This window comes from Haliotis asinina, chromosome 13 (assembly GCF_037392515.1).
Source record: "Haliotis asinina isolate JCU_RB_2024 chromosome 13, JCU_Hal_asi_v2, whole genome shotgun sequence".
Lineage (NCBI taxonomy): Eukaryota > Metazoa > Mollusca > Gastropoda > Lepetellida > Haliotidae > Haliotis > Haliotis asinina.
In genome coordinates, this window is record NC_090292.1 from 48892510 (window position 1) to 48911696 (window position 19187).

At 40.2% G+C, this 19187-nt stretch overlaps 1 protein-coding gene across 1 annotated transcript; it reads right to left on the minus strand.

Moving 5' to 3' along the window:
* Positions 1-8235: 8235 nt before the first annotated feature.
* Positions 8236-18443, minus strand: LOC137260080 (uncharacterized). Its single transcript, XM_067797772.1, has 5 exons — positions 18143-18443; positions 13371-13546; positions 12283-12368; positions 10986-11184; positions 8236-10510 (listed from the first exon to the last, which is right to left on the minus strand). Exons 1-5 carry the CDS (start codon positions 18438-18440, stop codon positions 10394-10396), a joined length of 876 nt encoding a protein of 291 aa, XP_067653873.1. The 5' UTR covers positions 18441-18443; the 3' UTR covers positions 8236-10393.
* Positions 18444-19187: the final 744 nt, after the last annotated feature.

A 19187-nucleotide genomic window follows, 5' to 3' on the forward strand; every position in this document is an offset into this window, starting at 1 on the left:
TTTTTGCTACTGTAGCATAACTCTCTGGAAGATCAGACCTTTTAAAAAAGTTTTTTTTTTGCATCAGTAAACCTTATTCTGTTTATTTCCGTTTGCTCTTTCCGAAGAAGATGAATGGTGCATTTTTTTAAATCACTGTCACGATCTTCTGTTGTGTGTGTTTTCTCACCACAATGGGCACACACAACAGACAATGTGCAAGTAGTTACACCGTGTCCATATTTCTGGCATTTAAAACACCTGAGTGGGTTGGGTATGTAGGTATCAACTTGTATGTTACAGTAGACTGCCTTCACTGATTTGGGAACATTTGGACATGAAAACGTAAACAGATACGTATTTATTTGGAATGTTTCATTGGTTTTTTTCGTATTGAAATGCGCTTTACATACAGCACACCTTGATTTTTCATTTCTGATGCAATGTCAATTTCGGACATATCAGCAAACAATCGATCACGATCTCTGATGATACCTTTACTTGTGTTCAAGGTCTTGTGAGCAGAGACCATGACCGGAATGCCCACAAAAGATTCAACACTCATCAGATTGGATCCTTGTTGTTTCTTTCCGCACTCAACTAGTAGCGCACCCGAACGTAAGCGTTGAATGTTCTTCACATCCCCAGCAATACCTTGAATACCCTTAGATACTGTGAAAGGGTTCAGCTTTAATGGTATCTTGTCCGGAGAGACCCGTGAAGGTCCCGGGGTAAAATACGCCTTAAGCAACCCATGCTTGCCACAAAAGGCGACTATGCTTGTCGTAAGAGGCGACTAACGGGATCGGGTGGTCAGACTCGCTGACTTGGTTGGCACATGTCATCGGTTCCCAATTGCGCATATCGATGCTCATATTGCTGATCACTGGATTGTTTGGTCCAGACTCGATTGTTTACAGACCGCCGCCATATAGCTGTAATATTGCTGAGTGCGGCGTAAAACTAAACTCACTCACTCACTAAGATATTCCATTGGCAATAAAAATGTCGTATTGTCTTATTGTTTCCTTAAGATATAGCTAGTGTAACAGGACAAAAAAACAAACAAAAATAAAACAAGCAAACAAAAAACGAACAGATTACTGATTCAGCATTGTAGTGACTGGTCGGAATTCATGATGAGAGAAATCTGTGTTTAGGTGCCTGCAGCCACTTCAGGGGCCTGAATGCACTCTCGGTGACGAGGAACCAGACCCAAATGGATGTCACCTGCTCCATGTGGGTTAATGAACCTTAGTCTTCAGCGCGACAAGCGAACATTTTTACCACTAGGATACCCAACTATACTCATCATGAAACGAGTAAAATTAAGCAATCATAATCGCAATATAAATGCTTAATTAAAATAATGTATCTGGTTTTGAAAAAAAAGATAAAGCCATAGTAATCAAGTTCTGTAATTGACCGGGGCATCATGAAATATCCTTAATCGAAAATATGTTTTTATAAGCTTTCGACAAATATTAATTATGTAAACCACATGCCAGGAAAGTTTTATTTTTTCTTTGATATCATATGACATTTCGGGGTTGCTCCTAACACTGTTACCAGTTATCATCACGGTGTTGGAGGCTAGACCGACACATCGCTCGTATTATACTAAAGAAGTTGTAAATCCATAGAGCTTCCCTTGTTGTTGACCACATCAACTTCTATATGCCACTAAAAGAAGTCAAGCCAAACGCCCTATTCATGGTATATCTCGCATCTCCCCACCAGAAACAAGTGTACAACAAGTGAAAAACTTGAACTTAAATCGACAGTATTACGGTCATGTTGTCTCTATGAAATCGATACAGCGCTGAGAAACATAAGGAACATATAAATACCTGTCAACTAAAATCCTTCACGCACGCTCCTTCAAACCGCGGTAAGAATTAGAAACAACTGAACAAAATCTGAAGCGTCATAGGCTCTAGGATCGCATACAGGTTTGATATGTAAGCCACAAGCATGAAAGGTGATGTTGTATACGATAAATTTCACGTTTGTCCCAAACAGGTGCTCGATGAATTCGGATTGCACAATTAATCTGCCAGTCACTCAGTTATTTTCTCAAGTATCATTATCAGATTAAACTAATACATCAATGTGAATAACATGGATTACATTTATTGGCACATTTCTCTACGTCACGGATGTATGAATTCTGGGTTTGATTCCAGTATGTTCGTGGTGTTGTGTTTTCAACATCCGATCTTTGTCAACACTGAACCCTCTCATGACGTGACTGAATCATATCACATCTGGTGAACACGTGTTGTGGAAATCCAGTGTATGCTCAACATATATCTTATCATGTCCACAGCATTTCACACGTGAACATTTCAATTTCAATTTTTTAAAGTTAATGAAAACGCTTGGTGGTGTCAAAACAAGCAAATTCAAACTTGAGATTCGTATCGATTCCAAAACAATACAGAAACCTTGGATGGTTAATGCTTTACTGATTTTAATATTTTGATAAATAAACAGAAAAAAATGACTTATTCCATGGGAAGATTCATTGTTACTCAGAATATACTCTCAACATTATACGCTATTTTCATACATCATACAATTCTGTTATGAGATGTTTATTCGATTTTTCCTCATGGAAATTTCTGGATAGAATTACGATTTTATCATACTTCAAGAAATAGCATCTGTACAATGACGATTGTGTCAGTATTGCTGGAATGGATCTCACCTACGGGCATCTGTACAATGACGACTGTGTCAGTATTGCTGGAATGGATATCACCTAGAGCGACAATGAATAATTGTGTTAGGTGATAACGAACCTGTTTTGGGATAACAAGTGCACTGCGCGGCATACTCAGCTTGACTATGTGGACCCTAAAGTAACAAGGGTGTCACATCATCAGGCTGAAATCAAAGGTCAATTTACCTGTGTGAGCTGTGATATATATTCCTGATACTAGCAGTCGTCAGTTTCAACAGTTAGATCAATGCAAAGATTCCATGGCCATTCTATTTCATTTGAATGGCATAATCAATGTATTTTACAGTTTAATATTATATATTCAGGGAGAATCTACATATATTAACCTTCCATGGAATGATTCTACGACCATAGATCTTATGCTTATTTCAACATTAATTGCTCACTTAGCAAAGTAACACACTCTAAAGACGTAACTCTAATGTAGCCATGGCACATGGCTATTAAACATTTATACTTGGCATGGAATATCAGTTCATAATAATCTTTAACATGTACCTGATTTCAAATGTGAACTTATATTGCGACTTAAACAGGATCTTTGACTGAGCAGTTCGTCTGCAAGCATCACGCCTGTTTCAAACTGCAAACTATCTAAAATGGCGGAAGTGTGTATTGTTGCCTTTGTTATGCTGGACGTGGCAAACAGGGGAACTCTAAGCACTGACTCTAGAAAACCTTACGGTGTGAAGATGTGTGAAGAGTTCTGCGCCAGTCTGACGTCTTGTGTGACACCAGCTTATTTTGAGAGATACTTACAGTGTGACCTGCCATGTGAGACAAGTAAGCCATACAGGGTAAGCATTATGGTCCTCATGAATGCTTGCTTTATGAAAGTATTTATCTTCGCCTACAACAGTGATGGATCATTGAGTGTTGAATGGTGGTAGTGGTGTGTGTGTGTGTGTGTGTGTGTGTGTGTGTGTGTGTGCGTGTGTGTGTGTGTGTGTACACAGCAATGTCAGGTTCACGCTGACGCAACAGAATTGCAGGGGTATTGTTTTACATGGAGTCTACACTCTTCATTCTACAATCCAGATATTCTAAGACGTCCATTTTCTTTCACAACACATCTCTGCGTAAACCTCTGTCCAATCGTGTTGACGTCACAAGCGAGCAACTGTCACACACACATGCAAGGGCAAGTCACTTATTCACCTGAACTACACGTGGACATACGGTACAAGTCAACACATGACATGACATGAAACCAATACGTCATAATTGGAACTGTCTATGACCCTTGGTGCGTTGTAACCCTAATGATGACCTTGATCTTAGTATGTAACAACATCAAATAAATATAACACCACCTTCGGACAAAACAAATTCAGAAACAAACACTTTGTCAGTGAGTGTGCATTCTGTCCTTTTCAGATGTCGGGACACGGTGATCTAGGAGCTGAGGTTTTAAGCTTGAATCAGCGTGTAATCGTTTCTAGGAGGCACCTCCAAGCGCTTGTGACTCTTGGATGTAAGAAGGAAACCCATCCAGCAGGTAATGGCAAACCGTTCCTCCGGATACCAGTAGCCTAGTAATTTATATCGTTCATTTCGAGCATCTGAAAAAACCTCAGGAAACGAAACATTTTGTGTGTTTGAGATAGCCAAAGTGAATAAAATGCAGTTTGAAACTGCAATCGTTTGTTCCAGACTGAATATTCTCCGGCGATGACATTTTACATTTTCAATAATATCGTACCGACAATTTGTCAAAAATTACCTTCATGAACAATCCTTCCACTCCTGAAGGCGATCCTGAGACAAAGGAACAAGAGAAGGGAAGGACAATGAAGACCACCCACATGTTCATCTCCATGACAACAAGTACAATCCATCATAACATGATGCATGTACTGATGAGAAAGAAAGGGAGTCACATTTATTTCACCAAGGTGTTGAATCTCACGAGCTGTAACCTATTGGAGCGTCGACGTTCATTGCCTGACAGACCCTCTGCCACACCATCCCGCCTGTACACTGGGAACTGTGTACGAAACACGAGGAGAAGCTGTGTACATGTGTTATATGTTGGGTCACACATATATATTACGACGTTGATGGAAGACTGGAGTCTACCTACGCTGCGTTTTGAAAACTCGATGGAAGTTTTCAGGTGCGTATAAAAAAGGACATTGGACAAATGCGGTTTAGGACTTTACACGGGTCTGAAGTAGTATAAGTCACGTCTTTCTTTCACGAAAATATTCTTGTTTTCTATATCTTGCCACAATCAGCAGAGTGAAAGACAAATTATGGAGTAATACTCAACCTAATCAATGGTTGAAGTGATACGCATTCAACATACACATCCCACCACTTAATCCAGTCTATGTGTGTCTTATGTAAAGTGTTTTATTCATGTTGCAGTCAAAGCTCTTGGGTCTCTGTTCTTCATGCTTACTGCATGATTCGGATTAGATTGACAATATTAAAAGTCAGTGATCATGGATATTGGCACCCACTGTGATCACTGAGCCCATCCGTCGTATCAAGATCATATTTGATTAAGACTTTTCAAGAACATTTTTCTTTAAGAAGGTGTTAATTCTAATTGTGATTCAAATCGGCACACCGTGAGTTTATTAGGAGTAGGAACTTGTCTCTTAGGTTCTTGGATGGTATTAGTATTTGTCACCGGATAATAGTCGTTGTGATACTTTCAGATTCCCTGGACCGCCAGTCTCCTGTTTTTCCTCTAAGGATGCTTCAGTGTATTGCTTGACGCACAACTGGGTGTACAAACTTAAGATTTTTGAGGCACTTGCTCTTGCTGAGAAAGCCTCAATTCAGCTTAATGCTCCTCAAGGCATACATGATGTAATTATTGATTTTGATAACTGGAGTCATATTTTCATGATCCTCAACAGCTCTGTGATACTGAAACCGTTTGATATGTCTACTGGCAGTGGTGAAAATATTATGGAAATTCAACTAAAATGCCAGCTTATAGCCTGGTATAAAGGTTTGATCTGTTTTCGCAGCTCGAGACTTCCTTGTCATGTGGAAAGATGTCCTCTAGATGTGATAATCTCTGGGCAGTGCAGGGAAGCAAACAAGGTGTAAATCTAACGTTACCGTCATATATATTTATCTTTCCATTGTAAACATAATGTACATATATTGAATTGTAATCTGACTAAGTAAATCTCTGAAACATGGCAGGAGTGAATGTCTAGAGTATCCAGTTGTGGATGGTACCAGCTGCAGTCATCATCATGACGAGTATATGGTATGGACGAGTATATGATGTGGATGAGTATATGGACGTGTATATGAAATGGATGTGTACATGTTATGGACGAGTATAAGATATGGATGTGTATATGGACGAGTATATGATATTGATGAGTATATGATATGGATGAGTCTGTGATATGGATGAGTATATAATATGGACGGGTATATGAAATGGATGAGTATATGATATGGATGAGTCTATGATATGGATGAGTATATAATATGGATGTGTCTATGATATGGATGAGTATATAATATGGACGGGTATATGAAATGGATGAGTATATGATATGGACGAGTATATGATATGGATGCGTATATGATATGGATGTGTATATGATATGGATGTGTATATGATATGGATGTGTATATGTTATGGACGAGTATATGATATGGATGTGTATATGTTATGGATGCGTATATGATATTGATGAGTATATGATATGGATGAGTCTATGATATGGATGAGTCTATGATATGGATGAGTATATAATATGGACGGGTATATGAAATGGATGAGTATATGATATGGATGAGTCTATGATATGGATGAGTCTATGATATGGACGAGTATATGATATGGATGAGTATATAATATGGACGGGTATATGAAATGGATGAGTATATGATATGGATGCGTATATGATATGGATGTGTATATGATATGGATGTGTATATGATATGGATGTGTATATGTTATGGACGAGTATATGATATGGATGTGTATATGATATGGATGTGTATATGATGTGGATGTGTATATGTTATGGACGAGTATATGATATGGATGTGTATATGATGTGGATGTGTATATGATATGGATGTGTATATGTTATGGACGAGTATATGATATGGATGTGTATATGATATGGACGAGTATATGATATGGATGTGTATATGATATGGATGTGTATATGATATGGATGTGTATATGTTATGGACGAGTATATGATATGGATGTGTATATGGACGAGTATATGATATAGATGAGTATATGATATGGATGAGTCTGTGATATGGATGAGTATATAATATGGACGGGTATATGATATGGATGAGTATATTATATGGATGGGTATATGGATGAGTGTATGATTTGAATGAGTGTATGATATGGATGAGTATATTGTGTGGATGAGTATATGGACGAGTATATGATATAGGTGAGTATATCATATGGATGGGTATATGATGGTATATGTTAATCGGTGTAGATATTTCATGGGTATTTTGAACTGACCATCCGTGGTCCGAGAGACTGAAAAACATATCGCCCTTGCTGTAAATGCTAAATATTTTTTGGTGGTCCATGTGAAAGGTATTTTATGCCAGAGTGTTGCAAGAAAACACTGTGTGTGTCTGCGTGCGTGAGTGCGCACGTGCAGAGAGTGTTAAATATATAAAAATTATTAGACTAATTAAATTACGCAGTACCTTCCGCGGAAGGGAGGAGTTCCACTTAAAATCGGTTTTGGTAGATGGAGATAAACGTACTGTGTTGGAAATTTAGATGAATGTTATGCAGAATTGATAGTCTCTAAATTAATCATTTGAAACCTCACGTGTAGTACGTTTATCTCCTAAGTATTGAGTATCTGTGATATTGATATTATCCAATGCATTTCCAGAGCCGACTAACGGGACTGGGTGGCGAGTAAGTGATCGAGTGAGATAAGTTAGGTCGGCACTATTTCAGCCAAATCGTCACTCTCACTGATTTCGTTGATGCATGTAGTGGTGAGTGAGTGAGTGAGTTAAAATTTAACGTTACATCGGCAATATTTCAGCCATATCGTGACGGGAATGTAACATTAAAATGGAATATATTAGTATTATAAAAATCTGTCGACGAAGGAGCATGTAGTGGTATCGTTATTATATTGATCAATGAATGTTATGTCTGTTTTGCATGGCGACGCCACGAATTCCGTTTGTCTGTGTAAATATATGGATACTGAAGATCCGAGTTAGGACAGATCTTCAGCAACCAGGTTTGTTGTGCGAGACTTGGATGACAAACGTTTTCTGTATTTCACTTGTGCAGATCGATAATAATAATCACTGGATTGTCTGGTCTAGGCTCGATTATTTACAGACCGCTGTCATATAGTTGGAATTTCGGTGAGTGCTGTGTAGATCCATTTTCATTTTGATCAGTGAAGTGTCTGGTCAAGAGTTGATTAAATACAGACTGCTCATTTAGTTGGAATATTGGTGTAAACAACAAACAAACAAACAAACAGAAAACAAACATTCATGATAGTCTGTGAATAATGGTCTTTACTGGGCAGTGGCTGTCAGGAGACTAATAGCATCAGATTATTTGGGAGTGACTGAGAGACAGAGTTACAGATACGCGTATTTCAGCTATATCCTAGGTCTTACTTGATGCATGAGTGAGGGAGTGAGTTACTATGGCATGTCATCGGTTCCTAATTGCGCAGATCGATGCTCATGTTGTTGATCACTGGATTGTCTGGTCCAGTCTCGATTATTTACAGACCACCGCCGTATATCTGGAATATTGCTAAGTGCGCCGTGAAACTAAACTAAACTAAACTCTCTCCCTCGCTCCCTCCCTCCCTCCCTCCCTCCCTCACTCACTCACTCACTCACTCACTCACTCACTCAATCAATCAATCAATCAATCACTCTTGCTTGTCTGTCCGATCTGAGTGAAGAGGGTTTGACCAAAGTGGTTTGTGACGGAATCAAGCAGCAATTATCCATGTTCAGTTCCCTACTATAAACGAACCACTTCCTACAACTGATAGTGTTACCCATCTTCCAAGAAGCACAACAAGAAAATCTGGGAATCAAATTTGAATCAAATTGGAATGAATAAGCTACCAAACATACAAAAAGGGTTTCTCTAGACATCGTTGAAACGGTTAGTTTAAATAACAGTTTCGAAATGTTCTCTCCTATAGTTTTCTTCCTTGAGAACTAAATTCATTTACTAATTTTGAATAAACTAATTATTCTCAGTATTAGATATTTATATAACGTACATATCCACGGAACTAGAAGATGCACAAGGTCCTGGAGTGGTTTCTCGATCAAAGGATACCTTTTTGCTGGCATTCCTAAACCAGGTCAACTCCCTGGGGAGTATTCAACACACGCAACCTATAAGGTGCAGTGAGTAATCACAGACTCATCCTGACAAGGTATCCATTTGCAGCTGGGACACAGTCGCAAAGCTTGCCCTGTGATACCGTACACGTAACGAGGTATCTGCACATGTTTGTGTGTACACCATTGGATTACCTACAATCGGATGAGTGGGTTCTCGTTGCGTGCATAGTGTTGTGTATTACACACTAGGGGTCGTGACGTCACTGAAAGAGCCTTCAAGTAATGCCAGCTCCAAGGTCACAAGTAGGGATCGATCTAAGCACCTTTCGCTTCCTATCGCGGTGCCTCAGACAGGTCGCCTTACAATGCCTCCGAAATCCCCCAAACATATCAGACAAAACTGAATGTTTCATATTTAAGTGGACATTCAAAATGATATCTGATACTGCTACTTCAACAAAATGCTCCATGGTAGATAATACAAACACGGCAGCGATGTTCCAAAATTACTCGGAGGTGGGGTAGTCTAGTGGCTCGAGTTCGATTCCACACATGGTTAGAAGGTGGCACACCCTTTCTACTGTCCTGATATTGCTAGAATATTGCTGAAAGCGGCGTAAAACCATATCTTTCTCTCCTTATATATTTACTCTGTTAAAGCGACGTGCTGCTTTTAAAGAAATGCTGCCTGTGTGGTACACATCTAAATCTAATGATATCAGATGCGTCACATTTATATCGGATGTTATCACTAGGATACGCTGAGCATGATAACGACATGCCTTACCGTTCACAATGTTTGTAGCACAAAGGGGTTTTAACGGCTCTGCAGCTTATAAACCCGTGAAGATGCGGGGTAGAATAGGTCTTCAGCAACCCATGCTTGCCACAAAAGGCGACTACGCTTTTCGTTAGAGGCGACTAACGGGATCGGGTGGTCAAGCTCGCCGAACTGGTTGACACATGTCATCGGTTCCCAACTACAGATCCTTGTTCATGCTGCTGATCACTGGATTGTCTGGTCGACACTCGATTATTTACAGACCGTCGCTATATTGCTGAAATATTGCTAAGTGCGGCGTGAAACTAAATGTATCCACTCACAGTATACGTCTGTACAAAGATTGTAGACAACCCAACGAGAACTAAAGTAAAAAGACAATGCATAAAGCTAAACCATATGTACACAACATCCTGGGGGTTGTGCTTGCCGTAAGAGACGAACAACTGGATTGGGGCTGGCTGTCTGCTGCCCTCTATTGCGTCAGGAATAGCGATCAATGCTCATGATATCAGTCACTTGGTTGACTTGGTTGACTTGGTTGACTTCAGGTGTCGTGAAAGAGAAAATTATGGATATATGAGCTGCAATCGGTTGATGTGTGTGAAGTCCACTTCAATGGTGTCGGCCTGTTGTACCGGAACCCTTATTGGACCAGTGAGCACGTTGCTGCCATCGATAGATATCTGAAATGGAGATTAACAAATGCCTTTATTGCACATACCGTCCCATCGTAACAAGCCCACACACGCACACCCTCCCTCCTCCATTCTTGATCTTCAGTGACCAGTGGTTTTCGTAAGAAGAGACTAACGGGATCGGGTGGTCCGTTCACTAACATGGTTGACACACGCCATCGTATCCCAGTTGCGTAGATCGATTTTCGTGCTTTAAACCACTCTTGTCCAGACTCGATTACTGACAAACCATATGGCTGGTATATTTATGCATGCTGCGTTGCACTACAACCCAACAACCATCCCACCGTTATCAAGCAAGTTTATATCTCCTAACACTTGTCTACATATTCCTCTATCGTCATTCATTAATTCCTTGATAAAGTTGTTGGAACCTCTACCGGAACGTCACTCTCGCTGTAATAATTAGGATATTCATCCATGGATTGTTACCCTTCCTGAAAGTCAACTACAGCCTACGTACCAGGAACTCGGTGTCTGTGATCTTGATAGAGAGATTCGAGAAGACGTTGGGTGTGTAGACAACACCTTGGTGGCTCAGTTCCGTGGACCAAACACCAGATGAGCGTGTATTGAAAGCTATGTCCATTGCGTCCCATCGCACAACTACCAACAGCGCCAGTGTACTGTCATCGTTCACAGGAAGACGAACCCAGTTGCGACTGAAAATAGAAATACCACGGCTATATATAAATCTCACATTGTTTGTTGTCTGTGTTAGACTTGTGAGGCCTGTCTTCCAAGGGCATTGAATATAAGAGGCGACTAACGGGATCGGGTGGTCAGGCTCGCTGACTTGGTTGACGCGTGTCATCGGTTCCCAATTGCGCAGATCGATGCTCATGTTGTTGATCACTGGATTGTCTGGTCCAGACTCGATTATTTACAGACCGCCACCATATAGCTGGAATACTGCTGAATGTGCTGTAAAACTATGACTGATTGACTGACTGACTGACTGACTGACTGACACATTTGCATTGCTAATCTCATTCATACAATGAGACCAAATTATAGTGACTCGAGTAGTCACTATACTAGACTCCCGTCTGTGTCTTGTCTGATCTATGGTCGGTAGGCTATCGTCACATGGACACATGACACATACATCACATCTTGTCTGATCTATGGTCGGTAGGCTATCGTCACATGGAGACATGACACTCACATTACAAACCTTCCCCTAACAGTGTCTTGTCTGATCTATGGTCGGGAGGCTATCGTCCCATGGAGACATGACACTTACATTACAAACCTTCCCCTAACAGTGTCTTGTCTGATCTATGGTCGGGAGGCTATCGTCCCATGGAGACATGACACATACATCACAAACCTTCCCCTAACAGTGTCTTGTCTGATCTATGGTGGGAAGGCTATCGTCACATGGAGACATGACACATACATCACAAACCTTCCCTATCCGTGTCTTGTCTGATCTATGGTGGGAAGGCTATCGTCACATGGAGACATGACACATACATCACAAACCTTCCCCTAACAGTGTCTTGTCTGATCTATGGTGGGAAGGCTATCGTCACATGGAGACATGACACATACATCACAAACCTTCCCTATCCGTGTCTTGTCTGATCTATGGTGGGAAGGCTATCGTCACATGGAGACATGGCACATACATCACAAACCTTCGCCTAACAGTGTCTTGTCTGATCAGCATATCTTGCCGTATTACTGTTTTTCAAAATTAGCATCACTATATGCCATACTTAATGCTGACTATCGCAAACTTTACAAACACCTACATGTTGACTCCATCTGCGGCTGCCTCCAAGGTAACCTCCGCACCACTGGACAGGGGAGCAGGGAGAGGTGTCCTGAACACTCGCACCTGTTGTAAAGAAAACACTGTGCAGGTGTGTGTTATACAACAACTAGACAACGGGAGCAGGTAGAAGCACCTTGAAAGCTCGTACCTGTGGTAAAGCAGACAGCAAGCAGATGTGTGTTGTATAACACCTCTACAGGGGAGCGCAGAGAGGTGTTCTAATACTGGCATTTACTGTAAAGAAGACAGTGAGCAGAAGTGTTTGCGTAACAATTGGAAACTGTACATTTTGTCAGTCAAATTGCAGAAATCTAAAGTCCCGTGCTCTAAATATGTCAATGAAGTAAAAGAAATCCAAGTAGAATGGCGACCGATCACACGTGACGTCGTCAGAGAGCTAGCATATTCTCTATTTGGCGATGATGCTGTGGCGAGTCTTGCAGCAGGGAGCGGTCATGCAATAATGATATTAATGTGATGCCTCATTCAAAGATTTTATATTACTTTGAAAGTTGTTTTTTTTATACCAAAAATATATGGGTTAGAACTGGTCTTCAGAAACTAATCATTGTCCTAACAGGAGACTAACGACATGGGTTGTCAGGCTCACTGACACATGTCATCGTACTTTAAATGCATAGATCGCTGCCCATGTTGTTGATCACTGGATTGTCTAGTCCAGATTCGATTACTTACAGATCGCCGTCAGTTAGTTGAATATTACTGAGTGTAGTGTTAAACAATAAAGAAACTAACCATCTCCTCACTAGCCTTTGATACACTGTCTCAATTACGAGTGAGTGAGTGAGTTAAAAATTAAAGTCACTTTGGCAAGATTTCAGCCATAGTGTGACTTACGATAGTATCGTTGCTGTATGGCTGACAATGCTGAATTCCGTAAGATCTTGATCTATATAAGACATTTTTCTTCATTTCATCATTCTTAGTGAAAAAAATGTGTTTTTAGGTATATTCAATACCATGACAAAGTCCTCTCCACCGTCAGTCTGCTTATCAGAGTAGCATTGCTTTCATGAAGAGATATATGCATATGTATCACCGTACCGGGTCAATCCACAGGGTCTGCATGCACCGTCCCATGTCTAATGGTACGTTGTCATGGAAACATTTGCCTGAGGGGGTTGGTAGGTAGGAGAATCCGTTGGAGCAGGTAACATCCACGTGGGTCTGGTTCGTCATCACTGAGAGTGCATTGAGGACCCGGAAGTGGCTGCAGGCAACTAAACACAGATTCCACATCAGACCCATCATGGATTAATTAGGAGATAAGCATCATGTGTTGGCCAATTTCCGGGTGTTATTGAGTATTTGAAGCCCGTGCTACTCATGTTACTTATGTAATAAGCGTTGTTTTGCTCCTTTGAGTGAGTGGGAGAATCAGTGAGTGAGTGAGTGAATCATTGAGTGAGTCAGTGAGTCAGTGAGTGAGAACGTCGCTTTCCAACAATATCGTACCGGGGGACACCAGAAATGGGCTTCACACATTGTACCCAAGACGAGCCTCCGACGAGCAAAGACTCTGAGCACTTGGCTACTCCACAGTCTTTAACATTAGGGGCACCTGTTGGTGATTTGGCAAATACGTCATCAACATTCTGTGTCTCTTTTATGTGACGACATGCGTTCAGGTTTTTTAGATGTTTAAATCCTCACTATTCCAGCCATATGGCTGAAGTGTGAAAACAATCGATTCTTGACCAGACAACTAATAGGGAGTGAGTTGAGTTTTACGCCGCACTCAGCAATATTCCAGCTAGATGGTGGCGGTCTGTAAATAATCGAGTCTCGACCAGACAATCCAGTAACCAACACCATGAGCATCGATCTGCGCAACTGGGAACCGATGACATGTGTCAGCCGAGTCTGACCACCCGATCCCGTTAGTCGCCTTTTACGACAAGCATAGTCGTCTTTTATGGCAAGCATGGGTTGCTGAAGGCCTCTTTTACCCCGAACCTTCACGGATCAGACAGCTAATAAACAACACGAACATCGATGCAGGATGCGATGACTTATGCCAACCAGGTCAGCCCGATTAGGCACATTTTACATCCAGAATAAGTTGTTGAACATCAATAGTAACCCAGATTTCACGGTTCTCAGTTCTGAGTGGATGTTTAACTTGGGTTGAAACAAATGTCATCATGCCTGGTTTGTGTGACCGAGAGCATGTGATGCACAGATGAGTGACAGCATCTGATAATGTTTCAATATCAGACATCTAATGCGTTATCGACAGTCATGAATAATACACTGGAGCGGTCTATTGATCGTTGTTTAACATGCAAGTTTGAAAAGAAGTCTAGATTCTAGACACTATTGATTTTTAAAATAAAATCATTGGATTACTTTTACCTGCCGAGATGAAGTGGGTGTGTCAATTAAGTTTTCTGACAAAGTGTATCCACCTCGTTATCAAAATGCTCATAGCATACAGTTAGAACACAGTTTTTAGTCGTTAATGCTTTAAACCACTATGTTATTACATTAAACATTGTTTCATGATTTAAAGGATAACGATTAAGTGTAGTATAGATAGAGGATGTTGATTATTGTGAAACCCAGTCACCCGTTGAATCAATACTCAGCAGAGCTGGAGTACTAGGATCTGGTTGAAAACCACACGTGCCATCTATAGCAATATTACAGTTCCTACAAAGTCGCTAATTTAGAACAGGAAGAAGTCACTTCTTAAAGAAGCTCATATGACTGATACAGATGTTGACCAAGAAATGACCTTTTGATGAAACAGTGTCGAAATCATTTCACTCATTTACTTACCCTTTTGCTATTTGTTTCGAAGGCCACGAAGCATAAGGTCATTCGGGAGATTATGAACAAATCTGACAAAGCAGTTCACCTATGGCGATCGCTTTCAGATATTTATAACGTCTAAAATAACCATAAATGTTGTGCATTTAGCAGTATTCCAGCAACATCACTAGACACGGATTTCCACATTGTACCCATGTACCCGGATTTCCACATTGTACCCATGTGAGGAATAACCTTCATCACCCGACTAATTCATTCCATGAGTGAGTGAGTGAGTGAGTTAATATTTAACGTCACACATTCCATGTGAGTGAGTGAGTTTAGTTTTACGCCGCACTCAGCAATATTACAGCTATATGGCGGCGGTCTGTAAATAATCGAGTCTGGACCAGACAATCCAGTGATCAACAACATGAGCATCGATCTGCGCAATTGGGAACCGATGACACGCGTCAACCAAGTCAGCGAGCCTGACCACCCGATCCCGTTAGTCGCCTCTTACGACAAGCTGAGTCGCATTTTATGGCAAGCATGGGTTGCTGAAGGCCTATTCTACCCCGGGACCTTCACGGGTCTCATTCCATGTAGAGTGAGTGAGTGAGTTAATATTTAACGTCACACATTCCATGTAGAGACGATGTAAGGCCGTCACAATGCTCTTTTGTGAAAGTTATTTGGGGTGTAGTTTGGTAGGTGTCAACCTTAGTGAGGAACATATCTCCCCCAACACCGTTTCACTCACGTGGAAAACATGCATGTGACTGTGAAATTGTCTCGAATAATTGTCTTGAATAAAGTCGAGTTATGCTGAATTTCACACATTGGAACTTCATACTGTCAAGGTGAAGGTGAGGATAAGGCCTATTTAATGAGAACGTTTCTAGTTTCTTTTACAGTGAGTGAGTTAATATTTAACGTCACATCGGCAATATTGCAGCCATATCGTGACGAGAACGATTAATTATAAAAGTACAAATGAATTAATAGCACATACATATACATACACACACATTGTAAAATCCTGTCGACGAAGGACAGTAAAACTAACTAGAATATCACAGAGTTAAAATGTAAAACTACTGCATAGACCTAAAGCAATGTATATGTAGAGGACAGTACAACATAAAAATGAGCTACAAGGTTGCCACCAACTTAAGGTAGATCACCATACTGAGGACCAGGGGGACTAACAGTACATTTCCTTCCTGCATGGACCTTAGTTGGATTTACATTATCCCTTTAGCTGTTAGCAGTTTAGACAAGTCTAGCCATACAGTAAAAGAACACATATTCTACGATCAAAAACCTGGAAAAAAATTGCTTCGGGACTTAAGTACCCTCTCAGGAGGACAATTATTTCACAATATTTCAACCCCCTGTGAGGGTACAGCCACGATTTGAGTTACTTATTTAATCTTCCAATTACTAAATATTTATCTATATTTATTTACAGTTCATTTAGCAAATCTAATTCCCTTGGAAATACAATAATTAAACGAGGACTAATATTGCTGAAAAGATCCTTCATAGTTCGTAAATTAACATACTGATCCCTTGCGATGGAATACTCAACACAGTCAAGCATGCTTCTTTCATCACGAGGGATACAAAACGGGGGATACTCACCTTTAAGCACATATTCATGTGTTTATCTTGTGTGGCCAATGATATGCTTGACTGTGATTCTTTCATCACAAGGGATGCAGAACGGAGGATCCTCACCTTTCAAAAGGTATTCATGTGCATATCTGGTGTGGCCAATACGACATCGTCGCATGATGACCTCTTCAAATCTGGACTGACAACCCAAGTAGGTGCAACCAAAATAGGGTTTTATAGCATATAATTTATTCATGCCTACTTGAGTGTCCCACTTCTTCTGCATCAGATCACGAATGTTTTATGAGTATGGAATAAGAGTGAGTGCGTGAGTTAATATTTAACGTCATATCGGCAATATTGCAGACATATCGTGACGAGAACATTGCTGAAAAAAGGAAATTATGTATATGGTAAAAAGCCTGTCAACAAAGGACAGTAAAGCAACTAGACTATCACAATAAGAATTAAGACTAGCATGAAAAGTTGAAACTAATATCACTATTCAGACAATACAATATAAAAACAGGCTATAGATAACCAACAATTGAAGGTAGGTCACAATACTAGAGGCCATGGGGACTTACAGTACTTCTGCTACCTACATGGTTCCAAGATGGATTTACACCATCCCCTCAGCTGCTGGCGATTGTATGCAAGATTAGCCACAAATTAAAATGACAGAGTGAGTGAGTGAGTTAATATTTAACGTCACATGGACAATAAAATGACAGAAATACTACGGATAAAAAAATGGAAAACTAAATTTGACTTCATGTGTTTTGGAACTTACGTACCCTCTCAGAAGGACACTAATTTTACGGTACTTCAACCCCCTCGAGGATACAGCCACTAACAATCTCAGTTACTAATTCAACTTCCAATCATAAAATACGTATTTATTTACATGCCAGTCAACAAATCTAATTCTTTTAAAAATGCAATAACTGAGATAATATGTCAGATTCGATACCTACATTTCCCAACGTATTCTCTCGAAATTGAGCACGAGTAGTATTTGGAATAAGCTATAAGCAAAACAGAATTAGGGAATTTCATGAATCTCCAACTCAAACGATTTTCCTTAGTTCATCCATCTTACACTCCAAGGTTTCTGCCTCTGACCGTTTAATTCTCTTAGCAGAAGAAATCAGAGATGGGTACTTGGGATCCCTGATGTAACCTGAACCATCTGTGGCCAATATTGTGGATAACGTTTTTATTTTGTGGGGGAGAAGTTGGAGACATGTTCCCGTGCCTATTTGTTTTCCTGTTCAAAGAAATAAACCTGGCTTATACTAACAAACGACACTTCAGAATGAGTAGTCCTTCAAGTCACTTCGTAGTAGTTTGAATGCAGTGTTCAAGATTAAACAAACAAACAAATAAACACACGTCATTACTATACCAATACCAGCAGAATGACATGCAGTATTCGTTACCTGTATAATATTGCCAGCCTGCCTCTTGTTCACCCCCAGTGATGGCGGACGAATAGTACAAGCGGCAACGTTGGGACGCTGGATTGTGCAGTACCATGTTGCACTGAGGATCGCCCAAACACCGCCAAAAACATGTCACTTTGTCAGAACCACTGCGTTCAGCGATGAAGGTGTCATTAAACAGCTGTCCATCCAAATTTCCATGATGTTGAAATGTCAGAATGCTACATGATTGTGTAGCTGAGCTGTAACTCATGGTGACGGTGAAAACAAGCTGAACAAATTCCCACACAACCATCCTCATACTGCACGTTCCTAGGAATAGTTTCCTTTTGGCAATTACTCTTGGTAGGGGAGAATACTCGCAGAGCACTTCACTATAACTGAAGTATCGATCGCTTTGTGTGACGATTTGTACCCAACACTGCCGGGTACAGTCCACGATAATTAATATCTAGTTTGATGTTTCATATTGACATCTTGAGAATATTTAAACATAATGATCAATGAATTTTTGATGAACAGTTTTTCCGATGAAGCTCATCTATGCGGATCTATAAACATATGCTATTATGTTATACTACACTAAGTCATGGCAATCAAGGTTGAAAGTTTCGATTATAAAATCGTTTCGTCTCTTTGAAACTGGAATTCTGCCAATTGAATCAAACGTCACCATAGGCACAAAAACAAACAACAAATAGTGAGTGAGTTAATATTTAACGTCACATTGGCAATATTGCAGCCATATGGTGACGAGAATGATTAATTATAAAAATACATATGGAATAATAGCACGTACATTGTAAAAACCTGTCAACGAAGGACAGGAAAACTGACTAGAATATCATAGAGTAGAATGTAAAACTAGTGATTAGACCTAAAACAATGTATCTATAGAGTACAAAACCATATAAAAAAAACTACGTTGCCAGCAACTCAAGGTAGATCACCATACTAAGGACACAACAAATAGAAGGTCACAACGAGCACAAAATACCCAGATGTTACTATTGAAAACAAAAGCATTTCAGAAACCAGGAAC